General features: G+C 36.8%; 2 protein-coding genes across 7 annotated transcripts in view; both read right to left on the minus strand.

The window, feature by feature from the left end:
* Nucleotides 1-535: 535 nt before the first annotated feature.
* On the minus strand, nt 536-13,766 carry tfap2c (transcription factor AP-2 gamma (activating enhancer binding protein 2 gamma)). 6 transcript variants are annotated; one of them, XM_084128358.1, is made up of 7 exons: nt 13,653-13,766; nt 8,939-9,394; nt 8,798-8,849; nt 5,995-6,217; nt 4,109-4,227; nt 2,120-2,261; nt 536-1,907 (listed from the first exon to the last, which is right to left on the minus strand). In XM_084128358.1, the coding sequence occupies exons 1-7, from the start codon at nt 13,680-13,682 to the stop codon at nt 1,613-1,615; spliced, it is 1,317 nt and encodes a 438-aa protein (XP_083984484.1). In that variant the 5' UTR covers nt 13,683-13,766; the 3' UTR covers nt 536-1,612. The 6 variants fall into 6 exon arrangements, with proteins under 6 accessions (XP_083984484.1, XP_083984486.1, XP_083984483.1 ...); XM_084128360.1 differs by having other exon boundaries at nt 8,798-8,881; nt 8,989-9,394; nt 13,653-13,726; XM_084128357.1 differs by lacking the exon at nt 13,653-13,766 and adding an exon at nt 10,795-11,151.
* A 1,247-nt stretch (nt 13,767-15,013) lies between these two features.
* rtf2 (replication termination factor 2) overlaps nt 15,014-23,767 on the minus strand; it is a 41,829-nt gene continuing 33,075 nt past the window's right edge. The window contains exons 8-9 of the mRNA XM_084128682.1: nt 17,133-17,207; nt 15,014-15,677 (exon numbers count right to left, since the gene is read on the minus strand). Of these exons, the coding sequence (XP_083984808.1) occupies nt 15,478-15,677; nt 17,133-17,207 (275 nt within the window). The 3' untranslated portion in view covers nt 15,014-15,477. The remainder of the gene's footprint in view (nt 15,678-17,132; nt 17,208-23,767) is intronic.

The following is a 23,767-nucleotide window of genomic DNA, read 5'->3' on the forward strand; positions in this document are numbered from 1 at the left end:
GTTGATTGACTTTGCAACCGACCACATGGTGCATTAATAATAAAGTAGTATGATAGTTTAAAAAAAAAAGAAAGAAAAGCATTGGGTCAATATTCTCTTATGGCTTTGTTATCTCTTCTCAACAATCCCGTCGCTTCATGAAACCGCATTGAGAGTTTCATAGCAGAGGATTTAAATATGAAAAGAGCACTGCGGAAACTTCACACACATTACTGTTGTCCTGTCACGCCAAACTGCAAGATAAGCGTGGTTATGAACAGAAGGGAACTGTCTGTTTCGAGCAAACATTCGAAGAGTAATCCAGGTAAGACAGGTGTTTCAAATAGCATGAGCGTCCAGTCTTCTCAGAGGAAAGCTTTCGGGTGACCTGTTTTTTTTGTGTTTTTTTTTATATTTAATGAGTCTGTGAGCATTGCTGACATTTATCTTAAAAAGGAATCTTTACACACATGAATAGTCTATGTTCAGCATGCCTCACTGGCACGCGTGTAGTGAAGTGTACAACTCAACGTCATAAACGGGGAGTCTTGGTCAATGCAATTCAAGAGTGTTGAGTTTTTATTCCTACAGCTTCAAACCAATATTACACATATCTATAAAGAATATCGATCCCAGAGCCTAACCACTATATGATAAAAAAACAAACCCCTTTATAAAAGCTTAACACATCTTTTTAAAAAGTGGAACCAAACACCATAATTGTACCAATATTTACAAATCCCATTAAATTACAACATAAATTAGAAAATATTTACATTTGGGGAAAGACAAATGGAAAATGTAACTTCTAGTCTGACGTAAAGGCATCAAAAAGATGCAAAACTGAACATGCACACACACTCACCCACACACACACGCACAACCGTATAATATTTGATCATTTTAACTTAATCAAAACTCCAAAAAGGACTTTTCAGTTGTTCAAAAAGTGGAAATTTAAGCCAAATTTCTTGTGTAATAAAAATCCATTGATCTATTGGGATGTAGGGTTGTTTAGTAATCATATATATCCATGCACACAAAAATGTCACTCATGCTAACAACACTCCCACAAACAGAAGAACAATAACACTGCGTCCAATGAAGTCAAGCGTAGAACAAGTTATAATGTCTCAAACATAATCACATCATTGGTAAGTCCATGAGGAGGTCAGCACCAAGGAGGAGGACACAGAGAAACAAAACTTCCTCCTCCCAGATTGGTAGCGAAAGAAAACATTGTTTAAAATCCACAATAACTCTTGAAATGGTGTCTTTGGGAAACTCAACAACTTCCTCTTTGCAGTTCCCCTCTGAGAGACAACTTCCCGATGACGGTCTGAATCGAGGCGATCGCCCGATACGCAACTCTCTCGACTAAGGCTAAGCATTGAAATGTGTTTTGTGTCTTTGTGGAGGAGCAAGTGCTGGAAGATCGAGACGTTGGACCAAGAGGGCTTTGAGTTTGATGAGTTTGGAAAAAACAAAGCAGAACGGAAACAGAATCGACAACTACAACAACAACAACAACGACGACGACGATGTCAGATCTGGTAAAAACTGGTAATTCCGCTACAAAAACGGTTATTTCGTTCAAATGGTCCAATCCAGTTCAACCTCAACTCAACAAGTCTCACTTTCTGTGCTTGTCCATCTTATCTACTTTGTTGGTGCCATCGGACGAGGCCTGCGAGGAGTCCCCGCTCGAGCCCATGTACATTTTGTCCACCTGTTTGAGTGCCTCGTTGAGGTAGTTTTGCAGCGAGGTCATGGCCGCACAGATGGCCGGAGAGCCGAAGCCGTGGGTGATGAGGCTGAAGTGAGTCAGGCAGCTTTGAATCCCTGGCTCCAGAATGGGAGCTGGCCTAGAGTTTCCCAGAGGAGATCGGTCCTGAGTCAGCAAGTCGGTGAACTCCTTACAGATTTGCCTGAAAGATTAGATGACCAGTTTAAGTATTAAAACCATAAAGCAGACATTTCAGAAGCTTTCTCACAGGCTCTCGATTAGGCGGAGACACAATCAGAAGCAAGGGACTCATTCTTAATGGCTCCATCAAAATGGGCTTGGCCACCCTTAGCTTAATGCTTCAAGAGTTTGGGATTTATGAGAAACGGGAGGAACAAACGGATGGTTACTCACTTGGCTGCCAAGAGCATGGTTTTGCGAGAGTTAATCTCATTGCGTTCCACGTGTGGTCGGCCAAGGTATTCCGCGATGGCCTTCGCGGGAAACTCTGTCTCACAGACATACCCAAAATCTCTCGCCAGGTGTACGGCCTCACCTGTAGACAAGATCAGATGTGAATCAGGTGACTCACGTATAGCGTGTGACTGAACCACAACGGTGAGTCACCGCCGGATCCTTCGGTTTGGATCTGACTCAAAGCTGCATCACAGAAAGACTCGTTTGCTCTCTAAACTAAGATGAATTCAGATGAATAGACTCTCTCTTGTGGATAGTGGTGGTCACACTGTATGTCTTTAATGAGGCTTTGTAGCTGAAGGCGTCTAACGGTCCCCTAGACCCAACAGGCTCTTATTGATAGACTAGCACATTATTCACAGTCGTCGTCTTTAAGGTCAGTCTCTCCTCTTGGCTAGCGAACATGTGATAACAAGCCCTAATTCAGCTTTGAAGGTCTGTAAATAACTACGCCTCCTAGTCATGTTCCTGCTTCAGACCCATGCTCCCATTAGTGGTGAGAATGGTGACATTAAAAGAGAGAGCTAAAAGTATTCTGCATCGCTCCTGGTGCTAGTTAACTCGTGATCTTTGCGCTAATGTCTCAGTGACTCATCGGTTCGCTATACTCATGCAAAAGGTAAAAGTGGAGATGAAATGTCAAGAAATGAAAGATCGCTTACATGCACACTTGAGACTCTGCTGCCAATACATGAGTAGTGCTAACATATATGACCTTTGCGTGCAATCTACGTTTTGAATTATTACTAGCTCTATGGAAGTTTGAATTGGTAACAGGTTTGTTACAATCGAACTTCAAGACATCAATCCAGAGCGTTTGTTTAAGCATTTAGCACAGGGAGGATTGATTAACCCGTCCATTTTGTCGCAGGTCATTTAAACCAATTTAGGCAGATTTATAGCAACTTAAGGCTGAAATAAACTACACAACTTTTAGAATCTGAACAGATTTTAAAACACTAGACATCATACATTTGCAGACTTTGTACAACTGGGCACTAAATGACTGCTGATCGTCAGACATTCACGTTGTTCTCAACACAACAAACTCACTCAGAAATATGCGCCTTGTTTCTAGCCTTTTCAATTCCAATGAAATGATTGAACTATATATTTTAGTTTGATAATGTTTTTAACTGCATATTTTGTATTTTTAGGGGATCTTATGGTACTAAATTATATTTATGCATCAGTTATAATCCATTTATTGACTTTTTGAGCATGGATCTGAAAACAAAATTTCCAACTTAAAAATACATTTTGAATGCTTTGGAACACAGACTGAAGTTTGATCTATTTTTAAAGAAGACACTTGGCAGATTATTAACTTGAATAAAAAAGTTATAAAATGTTACATTTATTGTTATGAAAAATGCACAAAAATACCATTTTAAATTTTTATATGAAATATACATTTTCCATGAATCTAATCAAGCTGTGTTCCAAATTTTAGGTTGATATCTCACAAAATTAGCTTTCAGTAAGAATTTTTTTTGTGCGCAGTACCAAATGTTTCGACTAGATGAAATTCGTCTCCCATTAATTTCCAATTCGGGAACCGCGAACAATACAAGTGTGACTATTTGAAACAACATTTGTTCTAAAATTGGATCAGAAATCCTACAACTAGATTGAATCAAAGTCTGAAGCTCAGATATTGTAGTCTGTGCTCATCACACACAGTTTTCTGTGAAATCTGTCCATTTAGACTGCCCAAAATCTCTGACTTTCCTGACTCCCCCAGACTGCAAATCTGTGCAAAAATCATGTAGCTTATTCCAGCCTTTAACATTCACTTTCCTGTCTAGAACTTCATGATATCCTCCACAGATTTTGTAGACTAAAATATGCTAATGTTCTTGGCATTCATGCTGGTTTTACAGTAACAGAGGTGGACAACTGACTGATATACAGTAAAGTGCTTACCTTCCACCAGGGCGGTTAGTAAGGTGACGTTAGCAGCCTTTCTGCGACCCGCTGGCAAGTTCAGCCCAATTTTATCCAGTTTCTCCCTCAGGGATCGGCCGCCGTTCTTTGACTTTGCCCTTTGTAGTAAAATTAACCAAAATTAGCACATTGAAATTTGTGAATTTCATTAGTGACCTTTTGCTAAACCTGCCAATCCTATGTTAGCAGTCACATTATCAGACAAGCTTTTGTGCATGTTTGCTAAGAAACCCAGATATTATTATAGTCATGGTTATATTATCGCTGAGCTTTTTATTATATTACTGCACATCTGTTTATATAAAGTATGTCCAACTTCACCTGCATACATGATTACTCGCGTATACCGTAAACTGCTCATTGCAACTATAAGGCATGAAGATCTTAAGATAATATAAACATTAATTTCTGTAAAGCTGCTCTGAAAATGTGATTTGAAAAGCGCTATATAAATGCATTTGACTTGACTTGATTTCACTTTCCAAAACATGTAAGCATTTAGCAAAATATGCACTTTTTTGTTTTAACGGCATGTTCTATAAAGCTCGTCTGAGCGAGCCGTGCCGTGCCGTGCCCAAGAGCGAAAGGCTCAATTATCGCAGGTGAAACACATGGATTTTATTTGTTTTGTTTATGTTATACAGCTTAGAGGCCAATATGGAAAGAGGTTTTGGACCCAGATTCATCTTGAATAAACAGGCTCATGAAACAAAATGATGTCACAGCTCAAGTGTTTAAAATGCAGTGCAACAAAAACGCACACAAGTGCAGACAAAAGGCCCACTTGCTGTTTCGGCCACTGCGATATGCATGACTAGAGTTGTGGCCTGGCATCACCCTTCACTTGTGGGGTAAGGGATTGTTAGCAGGAGGCATGAGTAAGTGCCCGACACCTCCCCCTCCCCCTCCCAACGCTTGAGCTATATGACCTACTTAACCAACATCAGTGTGTTTGCGTCAGACACATGGTAACAGACAAATATTCCCAGTAATAAAGGGCAATGCTATACACTAAAAAAAAAAAAAAAAAAAGTGTTCATGCTGCATTAAACATTTTATTTTAGTTAACTTGAAATGTGAATATGGATATTTGAGTTGACTCAACTTAACATTTTAAGGCAGAACAAACATTTACTTTTTTTTAAGTTCAAATAATTTTATTTTTTTTTTTAACTATTTTTTCTGTTGTAATGAAATTAAAATCAGCAACATCTCATCTATACGCACACAAATGGAGCTAGATAGTATGAAACATGAATCTATATACACACATATAATCTAACTTTTTGTTTAACCTGATTTCCAAATGAGATTTTTTAATCTCACAATAAAAGGTCACATTTCTCCCCAAAATCAAGAGACAAAACATAAAAAATTAAATTTTTTCAGATAGAAAATGTAGCTTGTTTTAAGACCATTTTGCATCATGACAATTTTCATACTTTTGAGTTTTTTAACAATTAATTTCAATTGTGATTCTTTTTAGATTATGTTTTACTATAGCCATTTTTCACTGCATTACAGTAAATGATTGTAATACTTTTTATTGAAATCAGCATAAATACTACCATAATATACTACCATAATATATAAATATTTTATGGTTTTATTTCACATCATCATTATGTTGCATTATGATAATGATAATTTGTGGTAAAAATGTGTGTAATTGATATGAAAATAATGTCACAGTGGTATATGCTTCATTCGCTTTGGATTTTGGATGAAACATGACCTGGACGAAGTTCATAATATTCACCCACCTATCTTTTTATTATTTGCTCCAGTCCTACACATGAATATTCTTGATATTGTCATATAAACAGATTTTCAAATGTGACTGTACATGTGCACTAACTGCTCACCTGCGTAAAACCCCTCCGAGCAGAGATGCGTTTAGACACTCGGGTGGAGACAAGCGTCTCTGAACTTCGGCCACAGTTACTTTGTACTTGGAAGTGGAGCTGAGAAGAGAGAGACGGCCAGGTACGGAGCAGAAGACCTCGGTGGGATTTGACACCATTCCCAGCAGGGACTCTTTCTGAAAGGGAATTCCAAACGCATTTCCCTTTGGCAGAGACACCGGACCTGGAGATGAGAAACATATCGGTGCCGTCAACCAAACAGCTTCAGAAATACAGAAGAGAAAGAAATAAACAGATTAGGTTTTATGGTAAAATCGTCTGTATTGTGTCCAACATTTCGGTAACACTTTAAAATAAGGTCCTATTAGTTAACGTTGGATAGTGCATTAACTACCTGACAATCAGCAATACATTTGTTCCAGTATTCATTCATCTTAGTTAATGTTTGTTGTTAGTTAATGTTATAAATATCCTTAACAGATACAACTTTTGATTTTAACAATGCATTAGTAAACATTGAAATAACTACGATTAATAAATGCTTTAGAAGTGTTTTTCGCTGTCAACTAACGTAGTTAACTAATGCTAACAAATGAAACCTCATATAAATAAAATAAAATAATTGTGGATAACAGCCCAGATCATTTTAATAATTAACAAAGATTCGATTTTGACTGCAGACTTTGTCTAATTTTTTTACAAATAACAACTTGAATAGACTATAAGGAGAAATTAGCTTCATTGGCATAAGATATTTGATCAGTATTCAGAGATTCTTTAGAGTGAGAATAAGAATAAATATTATCTGTATTTGCAAAGTGGATGAAGATGATTATGATGTGACATCAATTTTGATATGAACCAGAACGGGACAGCGTACTGCAGAGCAGTCATCCATGCTATAATCATATTGACATAGACATTAATTCAGACTCGAAAGAAAAACTAAATTACTGACTGACAAAAATGCATGGCAGAATCTGTCAATCAACTCCTGACCACAACACACCACAGACGCTACGAACCAAAACCTCATTATACTGCAAGAGATCATCTCAAAAATATAGTGTTTTTGCATTCAATTCAATCTTTAGTGCATCTATGGGTGTTTACACATTCTTCTCATTTTTTCCATTTGACAGCTTTGCAGGAATCTCAGAAGTACAAAGAGCAAAACTTCACACGCTTGTGGAATTAATCAGGGTTTCTCAACGGGTAGGTTCAAACCTGTTCTGATATATGCTTATTATAAAACGCTGATCATGCATAGTTATTGTAGCAATATAAATAGGAATATTAACTTTTAAAAAGGAAGGAGAAATGCCTTTTTTATGTCAAAGGTCACGCAGGACCAATTAAACTCAATGGTATTGTGGTGCACATGCATTTGGAGAAGTTAGTCAAAGTAGATGTCAACTTAGACAACCTCAAAAGCCATGAACAAAACTAAAAAGACATTAAACAAACATTGCAAAGACACTGGCTAGCAAATGTAGGCATTTTTGTTTCATTATATTTTAGTCCTAAATTGGGTCGCCGCTTGCTGTGACATCCTGAAGCAAATAAATCATTGATTCAAACCACTCATCTCAACAGCGAGTGATACCACAAAACAAGCAGACGTTCAAAACTGTTTTTCGGTTTCGCTTATTTAAGATTTCATGTCACAGCATACGACTGAACAAAATACCCATGCGTGTTTAAAAGCAGCCACACCCGGACAACAGTTGATTCTTGTCTTCTTCTGTGTGTGTGCGTGCGTGCGTGTGTGTGCGTGTGTGTGTGTAGTGGGGCAGAATTGCGTTCTGACAGTGTTCTAAAAAGCAGGCCTAGGCCTCCTCTCTCTGAGCAAACACCATTTTAAGGATTGCCCAACATCTACAACTTTGGCGAGTCTGCCATTTTGAGAGAAATCCTTTCTTTGGCTTTCCATTCATGCTGAAAGAGTGGCAGAATGCCCCGCGGATCAATGCCAGATTAGTTAAATGGAACACATGACCAAAAGGATTAGTGATATATGTATGAACCAGTACCACCTCAACTACGCCTTCCTAAACCCGGAGTCCCACTTTGTTTTTCCACATAAACTTCCCACTGACAGCAAAGGTGTGAGATTTGAGTCTTCAACACGGTTTAATCATGTCACTTCTGGGTCAAGGTAAAGAGTAAAAGCTAATATTGCAAATGCAAAAATGATTTAGCTTGAAAGAATCTAGATTTATTTTATTCAAATTTCACAAAATTACAATTTTAAATTGACATTTAAAAAAATAATTTTGGAAAGATCTGCAGTGTGAAATCTTAAACTGCAAATAATATTATTTTTTAACACTTTAGTTTAAGGGTCTAACTCTCACTATTAACTAGTTGCTTATTAGCATGCATATTACTAGGATATTGGCTGTTTATTAGTACTTATAAAGCACGTATTAATGCCTTATTCTGCATGATCATATTCTACATCCCTTACCCAATACCTGAACTTAACAACTACCTTAATAACTATTAATAAGCAGAAATTAGGAGATTATTGAGGTAAAAGTCATATTAATAGTTAGCTAATAGTGAGAATTGGACCCTAATCTAAAGTGTGACCGATTATTATAAATAGCATGCAAATTCTTTATAATTATTGTGCACCAGCTTTAATGAGCTCATATTTATTGAGAGACTACATATTTTAACTTTCAAAAGTGATTAAAAAGATTATACACTTTCCCTTAAACATTCATATCAATTTCAATCTTAAATCTACAACAACGCAAGAGATAAATGCATGTTAGAAAATAAAAATGTAACCAACCTTTTTTGATGACTGTGTGATCAGGAATTACACTACTGTGATCACCTTCATGCTGCAAGAAATGACCAGGAAATGCATCACTATCTATTTAACCCAAAAAAAGAGAAGAGTATTAAATAAACATTGATCACACTAACTCACCTGAACATCATCCATCCCGTGGCCTATATCATGCAATCCAATGTTATCACCTATGGAGTCGATTCCGTGTATGTGTGGAGGCAGCAGATCTGGTCTCCTGAAGCCGTCCCGCCTCATCCCGGACGAGCCCCCGTCCAGGCCCAGGATGGGGCTCCCGAGTCCGACGCGCCCGTGGCCCCCGATGGGCTCTTGACCCTGCCGCCCCGGCCATGACTGTTGCTGGTTAGACGCCGCAGTCTGGTGTAGCGAGTTGATGTTGAACGGGTCGAGGTGAGAGTACGGGTCGCCGGACTGGGAGTACGGCAGGGGCTGGTAAGGGGGGGGGAAGTACGGGGGCTGGAAGTCTGAGCTGGCTGTGTGTGAGAGGGACGGTGGCGGGCTGTAGAGGTGCTGGCTCACCGCTGGGATGTGAGGTAACCGCGAGTTCCCATTGCTGCTAACATCATGTCTTTCCTGCTAAAATAGAGAGTGCACCACATTAAACCAATGCGTATATCTCATTTATACAGACTGATGACATGCATGTCTTTGGAGAAGAGAAATGCATAAATGCATGTATTTCACAAGGAGAGCAATTCATATCTGAGGTGATAAAAAAATAAAACTTTTTTTTTTTTTTTTTTTTTTTTTTTTTTGTCTAAATAGAAAGAATATGCTTTATTTGGTTTCCTTAACATTTTTGGACAATTATGGATACAGGCATAATTATTTGTTATGCAAATTAAAAACTGAACTTTAGTCTTTGCATGTGCTTTAATTTATGCAAGATGCAAAATTATATGCAAGCTCAAAAACATCTGAATAAATGTTTTCTTGAAACATGCAGTTGTTAGACCCTTAAAATTAAAATGCAACTTTGTTCATTTAACCCAATGCATTCATAACGAATGTTTGACTCCGGACAGCTAATTTAGATGTTATCAAATGCAACCTTTCTATAGGTTACCTAACCAAACATTTTTACAGTGTCATTTGTTCTCTTTCTAATTCACATGAATTAAACATCAACAGACGTGCTGGTCTTTCAGCTCTCCAGTGCTTTCATGCCTCCTATTGTCTGGCAAAGTTGCTCGATAGTGACTGTCACCAGAGACACATGAATGACAATGAGCGGCGGGCCATTTCTAGACAGCTTAATGGAGACCACATGAATTACACTTGAGAGTTTTCACTCATATTCATATTGAAAACCGATATTCGAAAACAAGCATGCCTGCGCTACTGGATAATGTTGTGAATAAAAAAAGGAAAGGAGGGAAATTCACTTTTTTATGGAATCACATTATAAAGATGCAGTCAAATCTGGACGAAAATAAAAAACACGTGCAATGATTGCGTTTCAAATTCAATTTATTATTGCTGTCATTGCGCATATTTTTTAGGCCAAAAGCCTTATTATTAGTAGGCTAGCTATGGTTATTATCATTAGCCTGTTATTAACTGCGGAACTAAATTGCAAAACTAAATATTTATTATACAATTGTTTATGAATTTACAATGCATTTAGAATTTACTAAATTAACACATGCAGTCAAATCTTTTTCACGTCTATTAAACGAACGCATTTTGGTCTTTGCATGGTTGTAAATTTTCAGATTTAAAATATCTAATTACATTTTTGTTGTTGTTGTTGTAAAAAGCTTTAAAAAACAATAGCATATATTTTCCTACCACAATAATGCAACTTCGTGCATAACTAACCAGCCATCACCAGAGCATAGTTATCTTTTTCCAGAGCTCACTTTGCATGTTATTTGGAAATGGAAAATGTCGAATGTCCTTTTTTTTTTTAAATTATAAACAGACAACGCATATGCTTAATTCTTTACCCAGATTCTATCGCTTCTTCCTCTTACCTCGCAGTCATCCTCATACTTCACGTTATCTGCTAATTTCCACAGCATGTTGTGTTTGTCGCGCGTGAGTCTCAGATGTGTGGCGATGTGGAGATTATTGCTCGTGTTCTAGAATATAATCCAGAGAGTCCGGCGCGCGCTGCGCAGAAGTGAAGCATCAACTCAGTGTTGAAGAAGGAGGATGAAGGAAGAGAAACTCATGCAGCTCGAGACGACAACTAATTGTGCGCAACGAATTGGAGGGTTCCGGTCCAAACAGACACGCTGAACAGAAGCACTCGACTCCCTCTGACGGACTCAAACTCAAACTCAAACTCAGGCTCGACTCACTGACTCTCTTTACAGTCTCACTACTATATTTGGATGAACCAGCGGTGGGCGGTGACCTAATGCACTGGCTACGTCAGAGCGAGGACCCCGCTGCTGATTGGTCACTGTCAGAGCGACGGACCAATCACAGAACGATCCGTCTGTGCAGAGGCGAGGAGTTGCGATGAGTTGCGATGTTTTGCTGTTCACTGAAACTAATTCTACAAACAAAGCATGTTCAATTACGCACTAATTATTATTATTGAAACTAAGTGCTATTTACTCCATTATAATAATTACTATCATTAATATCAATAATAAATATTGTTTGCCCCTTGACGAATTAAAAAGACAGATAGCACGATAGATAGCACGATAGATAGATAGATAGATAGATAGATAGATAGATAGATAGATAGATAGCACGATAGATAGATAGATAGATAGATAGATAGATAGATAGATAGATAGATAGATAGATAGATAGACAGATTCATGTAATCTTTTCCATTCAAATTATACGCTGACACTTTGTAAAGAAAATGCATTAAAAAGAAAATAGAAAATAAAGAATTATTTTGTTCTGAATATAATATTTTATGTAGCATTAGAAAATAAAATGCTACATAAAATACTAAAATGGTTTTAGGAAAATAAATTAAAAATAATAATAGTAATAATAATAATAATAATTAATTAATGCATAAATAAATAAATAACATGAAAGAAAGAAAGAAAGAAAGAAAGAAAGAAAGAAAGAAAGAAAGAAAGAAAGAAAGAAAGAAAGAATCTCCTGCAGCGCGAGTGTCTGTTACTGTCAGATCTTTCACACATCAGAAACTACTGTAACCCCGAGGGAGAAACATCTTCTTATATAACCTGCTCAAATCGCAAGTTAAACTTCCACTCAAGGCGATATTAAGATGCAGGAATGCCAGTTGTCATAAGACAATCATTATTATTATTATTATTATTAATAATAGGCCTGGGGAGTCTAGATTTAAAAGAGCCTGGAGCGCAAAACTCTACATTTGTGCCGCTGGTGCAACACGGAATCACTACGAATTATCTAATAATTGAATGATAGGCTAAATCATCAATATGACATTGTAATAATTGTAAGTAAGGCCTAACTGTCATTCAGTGTTTTATTGCAGCTCAAAACTCACCGTCCTGAAATTAACATAGATGTGACATTTACAAATTAATTTGTCTCAAAAAATATAAATTGCTTTGTAAAAAAATATCGTAACAATTGAAGGAATTAATTAGTCTTGTATAAAATAAAAATTAAAAAAGAAATACAAAAATTGAAGCACTTTTCAAATGAAGGCCCAGCGCTGCACGGAACAATGGAAAGCGCTATCAAATACACTAAAAATAAATATAATATACATTCTGTGTTTAATCATTTGTTTATTAACACATATAGCGTTAATATATAAATGAACTCGGAAACCGGGGATGGTTGTAACACAAACGCCTGTAGCGCAAACTTATATTCTCACAATTATCTGAAAGTTGAGTTGTAACCGTGTAACATTAAGAGAGAAACAAGGGGACAAAAAAGAAAAAAGCATTTTAAATCTTGAACATTAGTTATTTTATTAAATATACTTCAGAATGATCTTATAAAACCCATTATTAACCTCAAGCGCATTTCAATTTAAACATTTTAATTAAGGGAAACATCTACGGAAATGTATTGTTTCTTATTCCTTTAAAACGTGTTACATAATACTTAAGCTATATGTGTGTGTTTGTGTGCATGTTAGTTAGGAAATGTGACTAAACAAATGTGTAAGCGACACAAAAACATTGCGGGTCAGACATCATATTTAGCCTTTTAAAATAATTTAGATGAAAGATGAGATGTTATCTATCAAATTAGCGAAGATAATCTGCTAAATCAAATGGTGTATTGTTTGTTATGTAACATTCGTTAACATGATCACAAATCAAATTATAACCAATAAGCAAAATGTAGTTGTTTTATTTTTAAAATCTCAAATCAGTAGATTTAATTTGTAAATCCTTCCTTTTGACAGAGGCTTTCACAGAGTAGCTCATTTCTAATTGGCTAAACTGTTGGGTGTTTAATTACCCGGTCTCCTACTGTAAATGTGAAATTATGATTAAGTGCTTGTGTTTTTTATTTATTTATTTATTAATTTGCATAAGGCTCCTGGTCAAATAATAAGACCGAATTAGCCAATAAATGTTTAGATAATTAGACCAATGCATTGATTCCTATTGTCTTCTCTGGGATAATGCAGGTATTAACTGGTTAAGGTTTACACCCGAACATAAAAGCTCAGCAATTTTGCTATTATTAGTAGTAGTATTATGAATAATAGTTGTTGGTAACATAACATCTTTAGGCTATACGTTCTGCAAACGCAAGCAGAAGGTTCTGGCACCAGTTTAAACGAATTTAATCCATTTAATATATGCTATATTCACAAATGAACAAAACCAATGAAAGGTCGATTATTAAAAATAGCCTTTTTTTTTCTCCTTGCATATAAAGAATTGAATTGCAAGCTTACCAGCCAGTCCAGCCTCTCCAGCATCGACATCTGCTTTGCTCGCTGTTCAGTCCCGCAGTGAAGCCGGGAATGCTCTCATCACGCGCGCGCCTGGCGTTCAGTACACCTGGATGCGCAGGACAGGCAGAGCGCATGCGCGGACTCTCGAACACCTGAACATTCCGATCGATGAGGATGATTAGTCATCACGGCTCTGTGGAGGAGCAACACACTCTTGCACAACCGCTTTAATTAAAAAGCAAGACAAGACCATCAAAAGAATTCCCACACATTTAGTCTAATCGTTTGTTAAACTGGATAAGGATTTATGAGAATAATTGTACTAATAAAGTTAGGCATTTTAGAGCTGAAGTTGCTGCCTTAATTTTTTTTTAGGAACTTATTGAAGTCATTTCAATTTAAATTACATTAAACTGACTTTAAAAAACGAGTTGAATCTTGTATCATTTATTTGAAAAAAGTTGAAAATTGCGTAACTTATTGTGATGAGTTAAAGCAATGTAAAAACACTTGTTGTCATCATTTAATTTTTCACAGTGTGACATATTTGAAGTTATATTTCAAAATTAGCTACCTGATATTTCCAGGTTTTCCATGATAGGAATCTTCCTCAGCCTATATTATATTATTTCTTTAGGCCTGCAAGGCTTTCTTTAAATAAGCTTTATATTTAAATATGTATCTTTATATTTAACAGCTTCCTTAAACATGTCCCACAGAACATGTACAACATTCTGACAGTAATTAATACAAGGCACTTTAAAGTTTGACTGACATTCTAGGTATGTATTTCTCAAGCTTTCTCACGCACATTGCTTTAATTGCTGACACACACACACACACACACACACAAACACACACGTTGTGTTTTCATATTTTATGGGGACTTTCCATAGACAATGATTTTTATACTGTACAAACTGTACATTCTTTCCCACTAAAATAACCCTACCATTAAAACCTGTTTTACCATTTTGCAGTTTTACATAAAATAAATAAATAATAAAAACATGACTTAGTCTGATTTATAAGCCGATTTGTTTAAAAATGTCTTCACAAGGACAAGGATTTTGGATATTGCCATCTTTGTGGGGACATTTTGTCCCAATAATGTAGAGTTTACCAGGCCACACACACACACACACAGGAATTAAGAAACATACCTGAAAATAAATGAGGATTCTAGATTTGATTAATTCTCCTGTCAGATGGACATAAAGAAACTGCAGAGTCAAGAGTCAGATACAACTCATCTAACAGGGATTGACTGGGAAAGCGCTTATTCATAGACATCTACTGCCACCCTGTGGTCAAAAGCAGAATTTGAGTGCCATAACTAACAAATACAAAGAAATGGTGCATGATTTTCCCAGATTTGACCTTTATTGTATCCACAAATAACGCATCTTTAAAAGTACAATGCAGAACTACTGTAACTAGTGGGTTATTTCAGTTATACCATAACAAGAAACACTCTTTAGATACAACAACAGCTCTTTCAGGAACACACACTCGTGTTCCTGAGGATGGAAAACATACAAAGATATCTGCCTATAAACTTGTTTTACTGCAATATGTAAGTGGTTTAAAATAAGATATTGCTGCAAAGCACAATCCAGTAAAATAATGATGATGGCAAAGACAGGTATACTAAACAAACACTTAATCATGCAACAAAATTAAGATGATCGAATCAAGGTAAATACAAAATGCAATGTTACTGATGGTGAAAAAGAAATAAGCTAAAACAATGCATTAATCCAGCAGACAGTGTGGTGTGAAGTGTCTGACCACTAGAGGGCGAGCTCCACTAGGAAGAGCGCACTCAGAAGTGGTACGGGGTGTGTGTGACCCAGTTGGAGATCTGGTCTTTGGTGCGTTTGGCAGAGCTGTGGGACGTGAAGAGAGACTTGTAGGTCTCAGATTTATCACTCATGGCTTGGATTGATCTTTTGCTGCCGACGACGAGCCCCACGGGCGCCTTTAACGTCTTCGAGCTCTCACTGGATGTGGACGGTCCCGGAGCTGAGCGGGAAAAACACACACATCCTTTTTTAAGCATTCATAAACGTCAGGATGAGATGTTACATGCAAACCACTAACTATCATGGACCTTTATCCATAACTCTGCATGACTGACCTCTGTGTTTAATGCTGTCATAAAAACATAAAAATTCTGACATAAGTGGCATGATTATAATCTTTTCTTAAATTCGTTTTGTTCTCTCTGTGCACATACAGGCTGCTCTCTCTCTCTCTCTCCTTTTTTTTTTTTTTTGAGGACAAGATAATCCAGACGCCTGACTTGTCCCTAGATGAATTCACCACATAATTTGCATAGTGGGGTAAATAATTTGCTAGTAAATTCCCATGTGGCTTCCACAGATTCACATGAGAACTCCAGAGTTTGAGGAAAGGATGGCAAGTAAGATGTTTTGTCTTGTTTTTGATTATATTCTTAATGCATATATAAGCATTTCATATAGGACCTCATAGAGGACCTATGCTTCCATATGCATGCATTTAATACACCAAATATGTACTTAAATAGATGCATATAAGTCGCTTTGGATAAAAGCGTATGCCAAATGCAAATATTTAAAAAAAATTGGGGTCAAGATTTATTTTAGAAAGAAATTACTTTTATTCAGCAAAGATGCATTCACTTGATCGAAAGTGACACTAAGAGACATTTAGAATGTTATAAAAGTTTCTATATCAAATAAATGCTGTTCTTTTGAACAATCTATTCATCAAAGTTTCCTGAAAAAAAATGAATCACAGTTTTCACAAAGTCATCTGATAATAATCAGAAATGTTTGATTTCTGAAGGATCATGTGACACTGAAGATGAAAATTCAGCTTTGATCACAGGAATAAATTACATTTTAACAATATATTCACACAGAAACAGATATATTTTAAATTGTAATAATATTTCACAATATTACTGTTTTTTTACTGTAATTTTTTATCAAATAAATGCAGCCTTGGTGAGCATAATTGACTTCTTTCAAAAACATTTAAAAATCTCACTGCCCCAAACTTTTGAATGGTGTTTACTCCAGCTAAAGATCAATTAAGTTAAATGAAAATGTGAACAGATTTATTAAAAAGCTTGAAGTTCTCTTCCTCTGCTGTCATGATGGATATAACAAAAATAAAATATGATAGTGATTACAGTACTATAACACATTGTACATACTCCCTACTATTTATAAATAATATGTGAACCAGTATGCAATGATAAATGTTTCACATGACCAGAGTACGTTGTGTGATCTTCCTCCTAAACGATGATGAAATGCATCACATCTACATGCATTAATTCGGCCCCTCCCATACAGATACAGTCACCTCATTCCTCATTCCTCATTTCAGAAACCAACGCTTACATAATTGTGCTTCCTTAACCATTTACATAAAATCTAAAATGTAAATCTAGCCACAGCCCTTCTGTCCCCTGGCATGCTGGGATACCTGATTCACTGCCGTCGTCTCCATTCAGTGATGTAGATTTAGTCTCTGATGTGTCTTTGGGTAAATCACAGCTTTCTGCCATTAGAAGAGAAAAGAAGAAAAAAAAACACAATTAAATATTAAGTAGTTTCACTAGTTTAGTAAAGTACTAAACATAAGTAGTTTAATCATTATAGGGGACGTTTAAACAGCAAAAAACATTGTTTTCTGAGAATATGCATGATAATAAGGTTGAGTTGATGCTTATGGATACTTGCGTGAAGTCTCATTCACAAATTATTCAATACAGCATTTTGTTAAAGCTAATATTAAATGTTTAAAGTTTATCTAGCCACACTGCATGTCTATTTAAAAATAAAAATGCATACATGTTCATGTTTTAATCTAACATCCTGATGTTAGAAAAGCTCACAGATACAGTGCAATGCATAAGTGAATACACCCATGCTAAAGTTGACTAAAAAGAGGAATAAAAAATCATATTTTGGAAACTGAACTTAATGCCTTAATTTAAAAAATTAGGAAAAATCCAACCTTTAAGGACACCAATTTTCTTTGTGAATGAATAATGTATCGTAAATAAATAAATGTTCTTCCTTAAAATACATGGTGCATAAGTGTGTACACCCCTATGTTAAATTCCCATAGAGGCAGGCAGATTTTTATTTTTAAGTATTTTTTTATATATTTTTTTAGGATACTATGCATCCTGATAAAGTTCCCTTGGCCTTTGGAATTAAAATAGCCCCACATCATCACATAGCCTTCACCATACCTAGAGATTGGCATGGGGTACTTTCCATAAGATCATCTCTCAATGCAAATCAAACTAGCTATTAGGCTAACTGAAATAAAATCATGCCAATCTCTAGGTATGGTGAAGGCTATGTGATGATGTGGGGCTATTTTAATTCCAAAGGCCAAGGGAACTTTATCAGGATGCATAGTATCCTAAATTTTTTTTTTTAAAAATACTTAAAAATAAAAATCTGCCTGCCTCTATGGGAATTTAACATAGGGGTGTACTCACTTATGCACCATGTATTTTAAGGAAGAACATTTATTTATTTACGATACATTATTCATTCACAAAGAAAATTGGTGTCCTTAAAGGTTGGATTTTTCCTAATTTTTTAAATTAAGGCATTAAGTTCAATTTCCAAAATATGATTTTTTATTCCTCTTTTTAGTCAACTTTAGCATGGGTGTATTAACTTATGCATAGCACTGTATATTATGCATCTTCTACCCTCATACAGTTATGCATCCCAACACAGAAAACATACTTTATATATATATCTCCAAGACACAACAGTAGGATCTCAGCTTAAATAAAATAAGAGCTTTTTGTCAAACTGTATCATACCATGTAACCTTTATTAGTCAATGTGCACTCAAATAGTATGAAACATGGCATTGTACTTTGAACAAATGCTCTGTTAAGAACCTTTGAACAGTGAAGAAGCTTCTCAGCTTCTTTTTTCAACTCGTTTATCCATTGCCAGGGTGTGTGTGTGGGGGGAATGGGGGGGGGGGGGGGGGGGTATGGATATGGATAATCAATCACATGTACACTTTACTTTAGCCTGAGTTATGCTGAAGTAAAACTAAAAGGGTGGATAAAATAAAATTCTGTTAATATTGACATTTGTCCTACATTGATAACTTTTAACCTTTATTCAAGCCTCACGTATTTACTTGTAGTTATACAGGAATGCCATGGGTTCAATAAAAGTACTTTCCACAGAATCTGTGGCATACCGTCAACCACCACAGACTTGCCCCTCAGTTTAGTAAAAATGCACTTAAATTAGAGGTCTATGGGGCTTTTTTTAAATTTTTATTTTATTTTATCTTATGTTGTTAAAGCAGTGTTGAATTTGTATCTATAAAGACCCTTCTGGTATCCTTGGCTTGTTGGTTTTGTGCAAAAGCTACCGTGTTCACAGACAAGATCAACAAGCAATTTCCTCACACTAATCCTATTTTAATACATAAAATGCTTAGGTTTTGTGGCTATACTTTGGAAACCATGTTCTTAACTCAGCGCCTTGTCAATTATTGACAAGCCTTGACGTTCATTGTATGTGCATTTGTGTTTGCACAAATGTAAATTATTTTCAACAGCATGTCACAGATATTGCCCATAACACCAGGGTTGCCAGATTGGGCGGTTTTGCTATCTATTTTGCGGGCAAAAATGGGTTTGGGCGGGTGGATAAAAATTGGGCTGGTTTCGGATCAGTTCGGCGGGTTTTTATTTCCGAAACACCGGCACATCAGATCCTTCTTCCTGCGACCCAGTGTTCAGCAGGCAGCAGTCTCTCTCACTCACTCACTCACACACACACACACACCCACACTACGTGCCCCCTAACCTCACAAGAGACACTCCTTCCCACTACCTTCAGTGATGCACGCGCCCGCCCCTCAAACAACAACACACTAGATCGCGCCGCGGGGTTTTCAAAGTTACTTAGCTCGCTGACTGACATTGCGGTTTCATGACAACTCTCTCTGGGTCAGCGGCAGTGCCAACACTGATTTGAATGTTGCGATATGATTTTGTCAAAGGTTTAATAGACAGGCGAAATGGAATAAGATCGCGTGGGTGTTTGAATCGAGATCACAGTCTTTAAAGATGAATTGTGCAGCTCTATAACGACACATTTCATCCTGAAACGTTTTTGAAACGAAAGTGGCTAACTTCTGTCAACCTCATCTATAAGCAAGGGCAAAAATAAAGCAATTTAATTTGAATTAATATCTGTAATATTCTGTAATAAAAATAAAAATAAAGATTTTAAAATCGTTAAAAAAAAAATTGCGATATAGCCTACCTAACGTTAGGTGAATCGATTTTTATTATATGCATGTTTCATGTTGCCATTTGAAATAATTGAAATGTTAAAGTGGGTTATTTTTTATGTCCATATATCCACTCAATGTTTTTATGTTACTGAATGCTTCCAAGCGACTTTTATTGACAATAAACAGACTCATTGATAGCCTAAGTTGATCACATTATTTTCCGTAACATAATAGAATAGTCTGACTGAGGTACAGCCTACTTTTGCGTTCATTTGATTGAATATTGTTTCTAAAATCAGATAGGCTAAGTCAAAAAATGGGTAATTTTAAAGCTTGTTAGTGATTTCAATGTGTTTAAACGAAAAACAAGCCACAAAAAAATTGGGCGGTTTTTTGTGCATTCTCGCGGTTTTTGACGAGGTTTTGGGCTGGAAAACCTTGCTGGCACCTGGCAACCCTGCATAACACTCGAGCTGTATTAAAACCCCTTCTTCAGAATTCAGTGTGACTGACACAAAAGCAGAAATTCATCACAAGCTTTACTTCGGTCCAGTTATGCATTTGTGAAGTGGTTACTTTGAGCTTTAACTTGCAGAGTTAATTAAAGTCTAACTTTGTTCAATAGAACAGGGGCGGATTTGTTTTCAGATCATGTCCTTACAGTGAGAACGCTCATCTGGTCATAGTTTAGTTTAGTTTAGTTTAGTTTGTTTATTTATAAAGCGCATTTCAACAGTCACAGGACTGACCAAAGTGCTGTACAATCATTAAATAGAACATAGCATACGGGTAAAATACACAACAGCTGAGAGGTTACATGTATAGTATTAGACAATTGAATTATAGACATATATTCAACATCAAATTAAAATGTATAGGCTACAGAAGAGAGGACACTTAGATGGTATTAAAAGCTAAGGAGAATAGATGAGTTTTCAGTAGGGATTTAAAAACTGGTAGCGAATGAGCTGTTCTAATTTGTATTGGCAGGTTGTTCCATAATCTGGGTCCCACTACTGAAAAGGCTCTATCTCCTCTACGCTTCAACCTTGTGGAAGGAACAGCAAGTATATTAAGATTGCTGGATCTTAAGACACGAGACGGGCTGTATAAGTGTATGAGTTCTGATAGATAACTTGGAGCGAGATGGTGCAGGCATTTGAACACGAGTAGGAGAATTTTGTAATCAATCCTATATTGGACAGGTAGCCAATGTAGAGCTCGCAGGATGGGTGTGACATGATCAAATTTACGTGTTTTCGTAAGAAATTTGGCCGCAGCATTTTGAACAAGTTGAAGGCGTGTGAGCTGGGCTTTTGAAATGCCGCAATAAAGGGAGTTACAATAATCCAAGCGTGAAGTTATGAACGCATGGATGGCTGTCTCAAAGGATTTTTCAGGAATAAAATGTTTGATTTTGGCAAGAAGGCGGAGTTGATAAAAGCCAGACGCAACAACAGAGGACACCTGTTTCTCTAAGGTTAAGCGACTATCAAGGAAAACTCCCAGATTTCGTACGCAGCTTGTATTAAAAACCGACAAATTGCCCAAAATGCTGCTGTCAAACTCAAATTTGTCAGATGGGCCAAAAACTATAACTTCCGTCTTTGAGTCGTTTAATGTCAAGAAGTTATTTGCAAGCCAGAGCTTTACCTCATCAAGACAGTTCATTAAAGATTTAAGTGCAGAGGGATCGTTTCTTTTAATCGGCAAATAGATCTGGGTGTCGTCCGCGTAAAAATGAAAGGAGACACCGTGTCTTCTTAAAATCGCGCCCAGAGGAAGCAGATATAAAGAAAAAAGCGTGGGAGATAAAATAGAACCCTGAGGCAGACCAGTTTCAAGGAGGGCAGCAGAAGAGGTGCAACTGCCAATCTTGACTGCAAAATATCTGTCGGTTAAATAGGAATTAAACCATTCTAAGACTGAACCTTTCAGTCCCAAATGTTTTAATCTAGATAGGAGCAGTGAGTGATTGACTGTATCGAAGGCTGCTGTTAAGTCTAATAATACTAAAACCACAGGGTTTCCTGTATCTGTTGCGACTAAAATGTCATTTAACACTCTCAGCATAGCAGATTCGGTGCTGTGAAAAGACTTAAAACCAGACTGGAAAATTTCTACCGTTTTTGACGTATTTAGGAACGACTGAAGTTGATACAGTACAGTCTTTTCCAGAATCTTTGAGATAAAAGGAAGTACAGAGATAGGTCGATAATTATTTAGAACTGAAGTGTCTAAGGAAGACTTCTTGAGTATCGGAGAGACAAAAGCCATTTTTAGGCATGAAGGAACCGAAGCAGTGGATAAACATTTGTTTATGAGAGATAATAAGCCAGGGCCAATAGACTCTGTAAGCATTTTAAAAAAGCGAGAATGTATATCGTCAGAAGGGCAAAAGGAGGGTTTGATTTTGGCAATGGTTTCCGTAAGCAATTGAAAAGTAATTGGTTTAAAAGTGCCCCATGATGTTTCCGGCATGCTCAGATCATAGTGATCATCATAAGGAACTGTTATCTGAGGCCTTAATTTAGCAATTTTGTCAATGAAGAAGCTCAAGAAGCTTTCACATAGTGCGTTTGAGGGGTTTGGAAAAGTATAAACAGGTGGATTTAAGGCAGCATGTATGACGGAGAACAGAATCTTAGGTCTATGATGGTTGTTAGAAATCATGTTCGAGAAATAAGCAGCTTTTGCGGCTTTTGCAGCTGACTGATAGGCCAGTAGGCAATCCTTCACTGATTTAGATGACGACTGAAGTCTGTCCTTTTTCCATTTCCGCTCCGCTTTTCTACATGCTTGTCTTAATGTGCGGGTCTCTGGAGTTTGCCACGGATCTGTTCTAGTTCTTTGATTTTGTTTAAAAACTTTCAGAGGAGCAATTTTGTTTAATACCTCCAGCCATACGTCCTTAAGTAGATCCAGATGTTGGTCAACATTAAGATCAGGAAAAAAAGAATCCAGCGCCATTTGTGAACTCAGTTCATTAAAAAGTACATTAAAATTCACATGAAACTGAGGTGGAAAGTGCCGAGCAAGAGTTTCTGCATTTGCCGGTGCATAGAGCAAATCGGAGAGAGATATATTAAATGTGATAGGGTTATGGTCAGATATCAGTGTATCCGATATTGCAATTTCAGAAACGGGGAAGCCATGAGTAAGCACTAAGTCCAGGGTATGGCCGTGGATGTGGGTGGGAAAAGTTATCCACTGTTTTAAGTTGAAGGACTCAATAAGATATAAAAATTCCTTCGAGAGGGTATTAGAAGGGCAGCACACATGAATATTAAAATCACCTACAATTAAAAAGCGATCGAAGTTCGTAGTAATGTCCCCCATTAGTTCTGTAAATTCAAGAATAAAATCCTTTGCAAACTGTGGGGGGCGGTACAAGACTGCTAGCAGAATAGGGCCATTCCACTCAAGCCTTAATAACTGCACTTCAAAACTGGAGAAGACCTTTGCAGAAATCATTTTACACTGAGCGAGAAAAGATTGTTTTAAGACAGTCACCAAGTCACCCCCCCGTCCATTTTGACGAGGCGAGTTAAAAAACGAGCAGTCATTTGGAACCAGTTCAGTAAAAGGGCTTAAATCTCCCACCTGTGTCCAAGATTCCGTGATAAACATGAAGTCCAGCTCATACGAGGAGAAGAAATCGTTCAGTAAGAACGTCTTATTCACCAAGGACCGAGCATTAATCAAAGCCATTTTTGGTGAGATGATGACGTTGAGTGTGTGAGCTCTGTTCAATGGGCGAAGATTCGAATGAATCACCCCTCCTTGACGCGCATGAGGAACGCGGATGTTGACAGAGTCGAATC

Source organism: Abramis brama, assembly GCF_963993115.1.
Source record: "Abramis brama genome assembly, chromosome: 11".
NCBI lineage: Eukaryota > Metazoa > Chordata > Actinopteri > Cypriniformes > Leuciscidae > Abramis > Abramis brama.

Coding starts and splice junctions, on each gene's coding strand:
- tfap2c (XM_084128355.1), bottom strand. CDS start 10,842: ATGCTGTGGAAATTAGCAGATAACGTGAAGTATGAGGATGACTGCGAG. Junction 9,395..10,767: donor GAAGAAGCGATAGAATCTGG/GTAAAGAATTAA, acceptor TCTCTATTTTAG/CAGGAAAGACATGATGTTAG. Junction 4,228..5,994: donor CTCGGAGGGGTTTTACGCAG/GTGAGCAGTTAG, acceptor TTTACTACAAAG/GGCAAAGTCAAAGAACGGCG.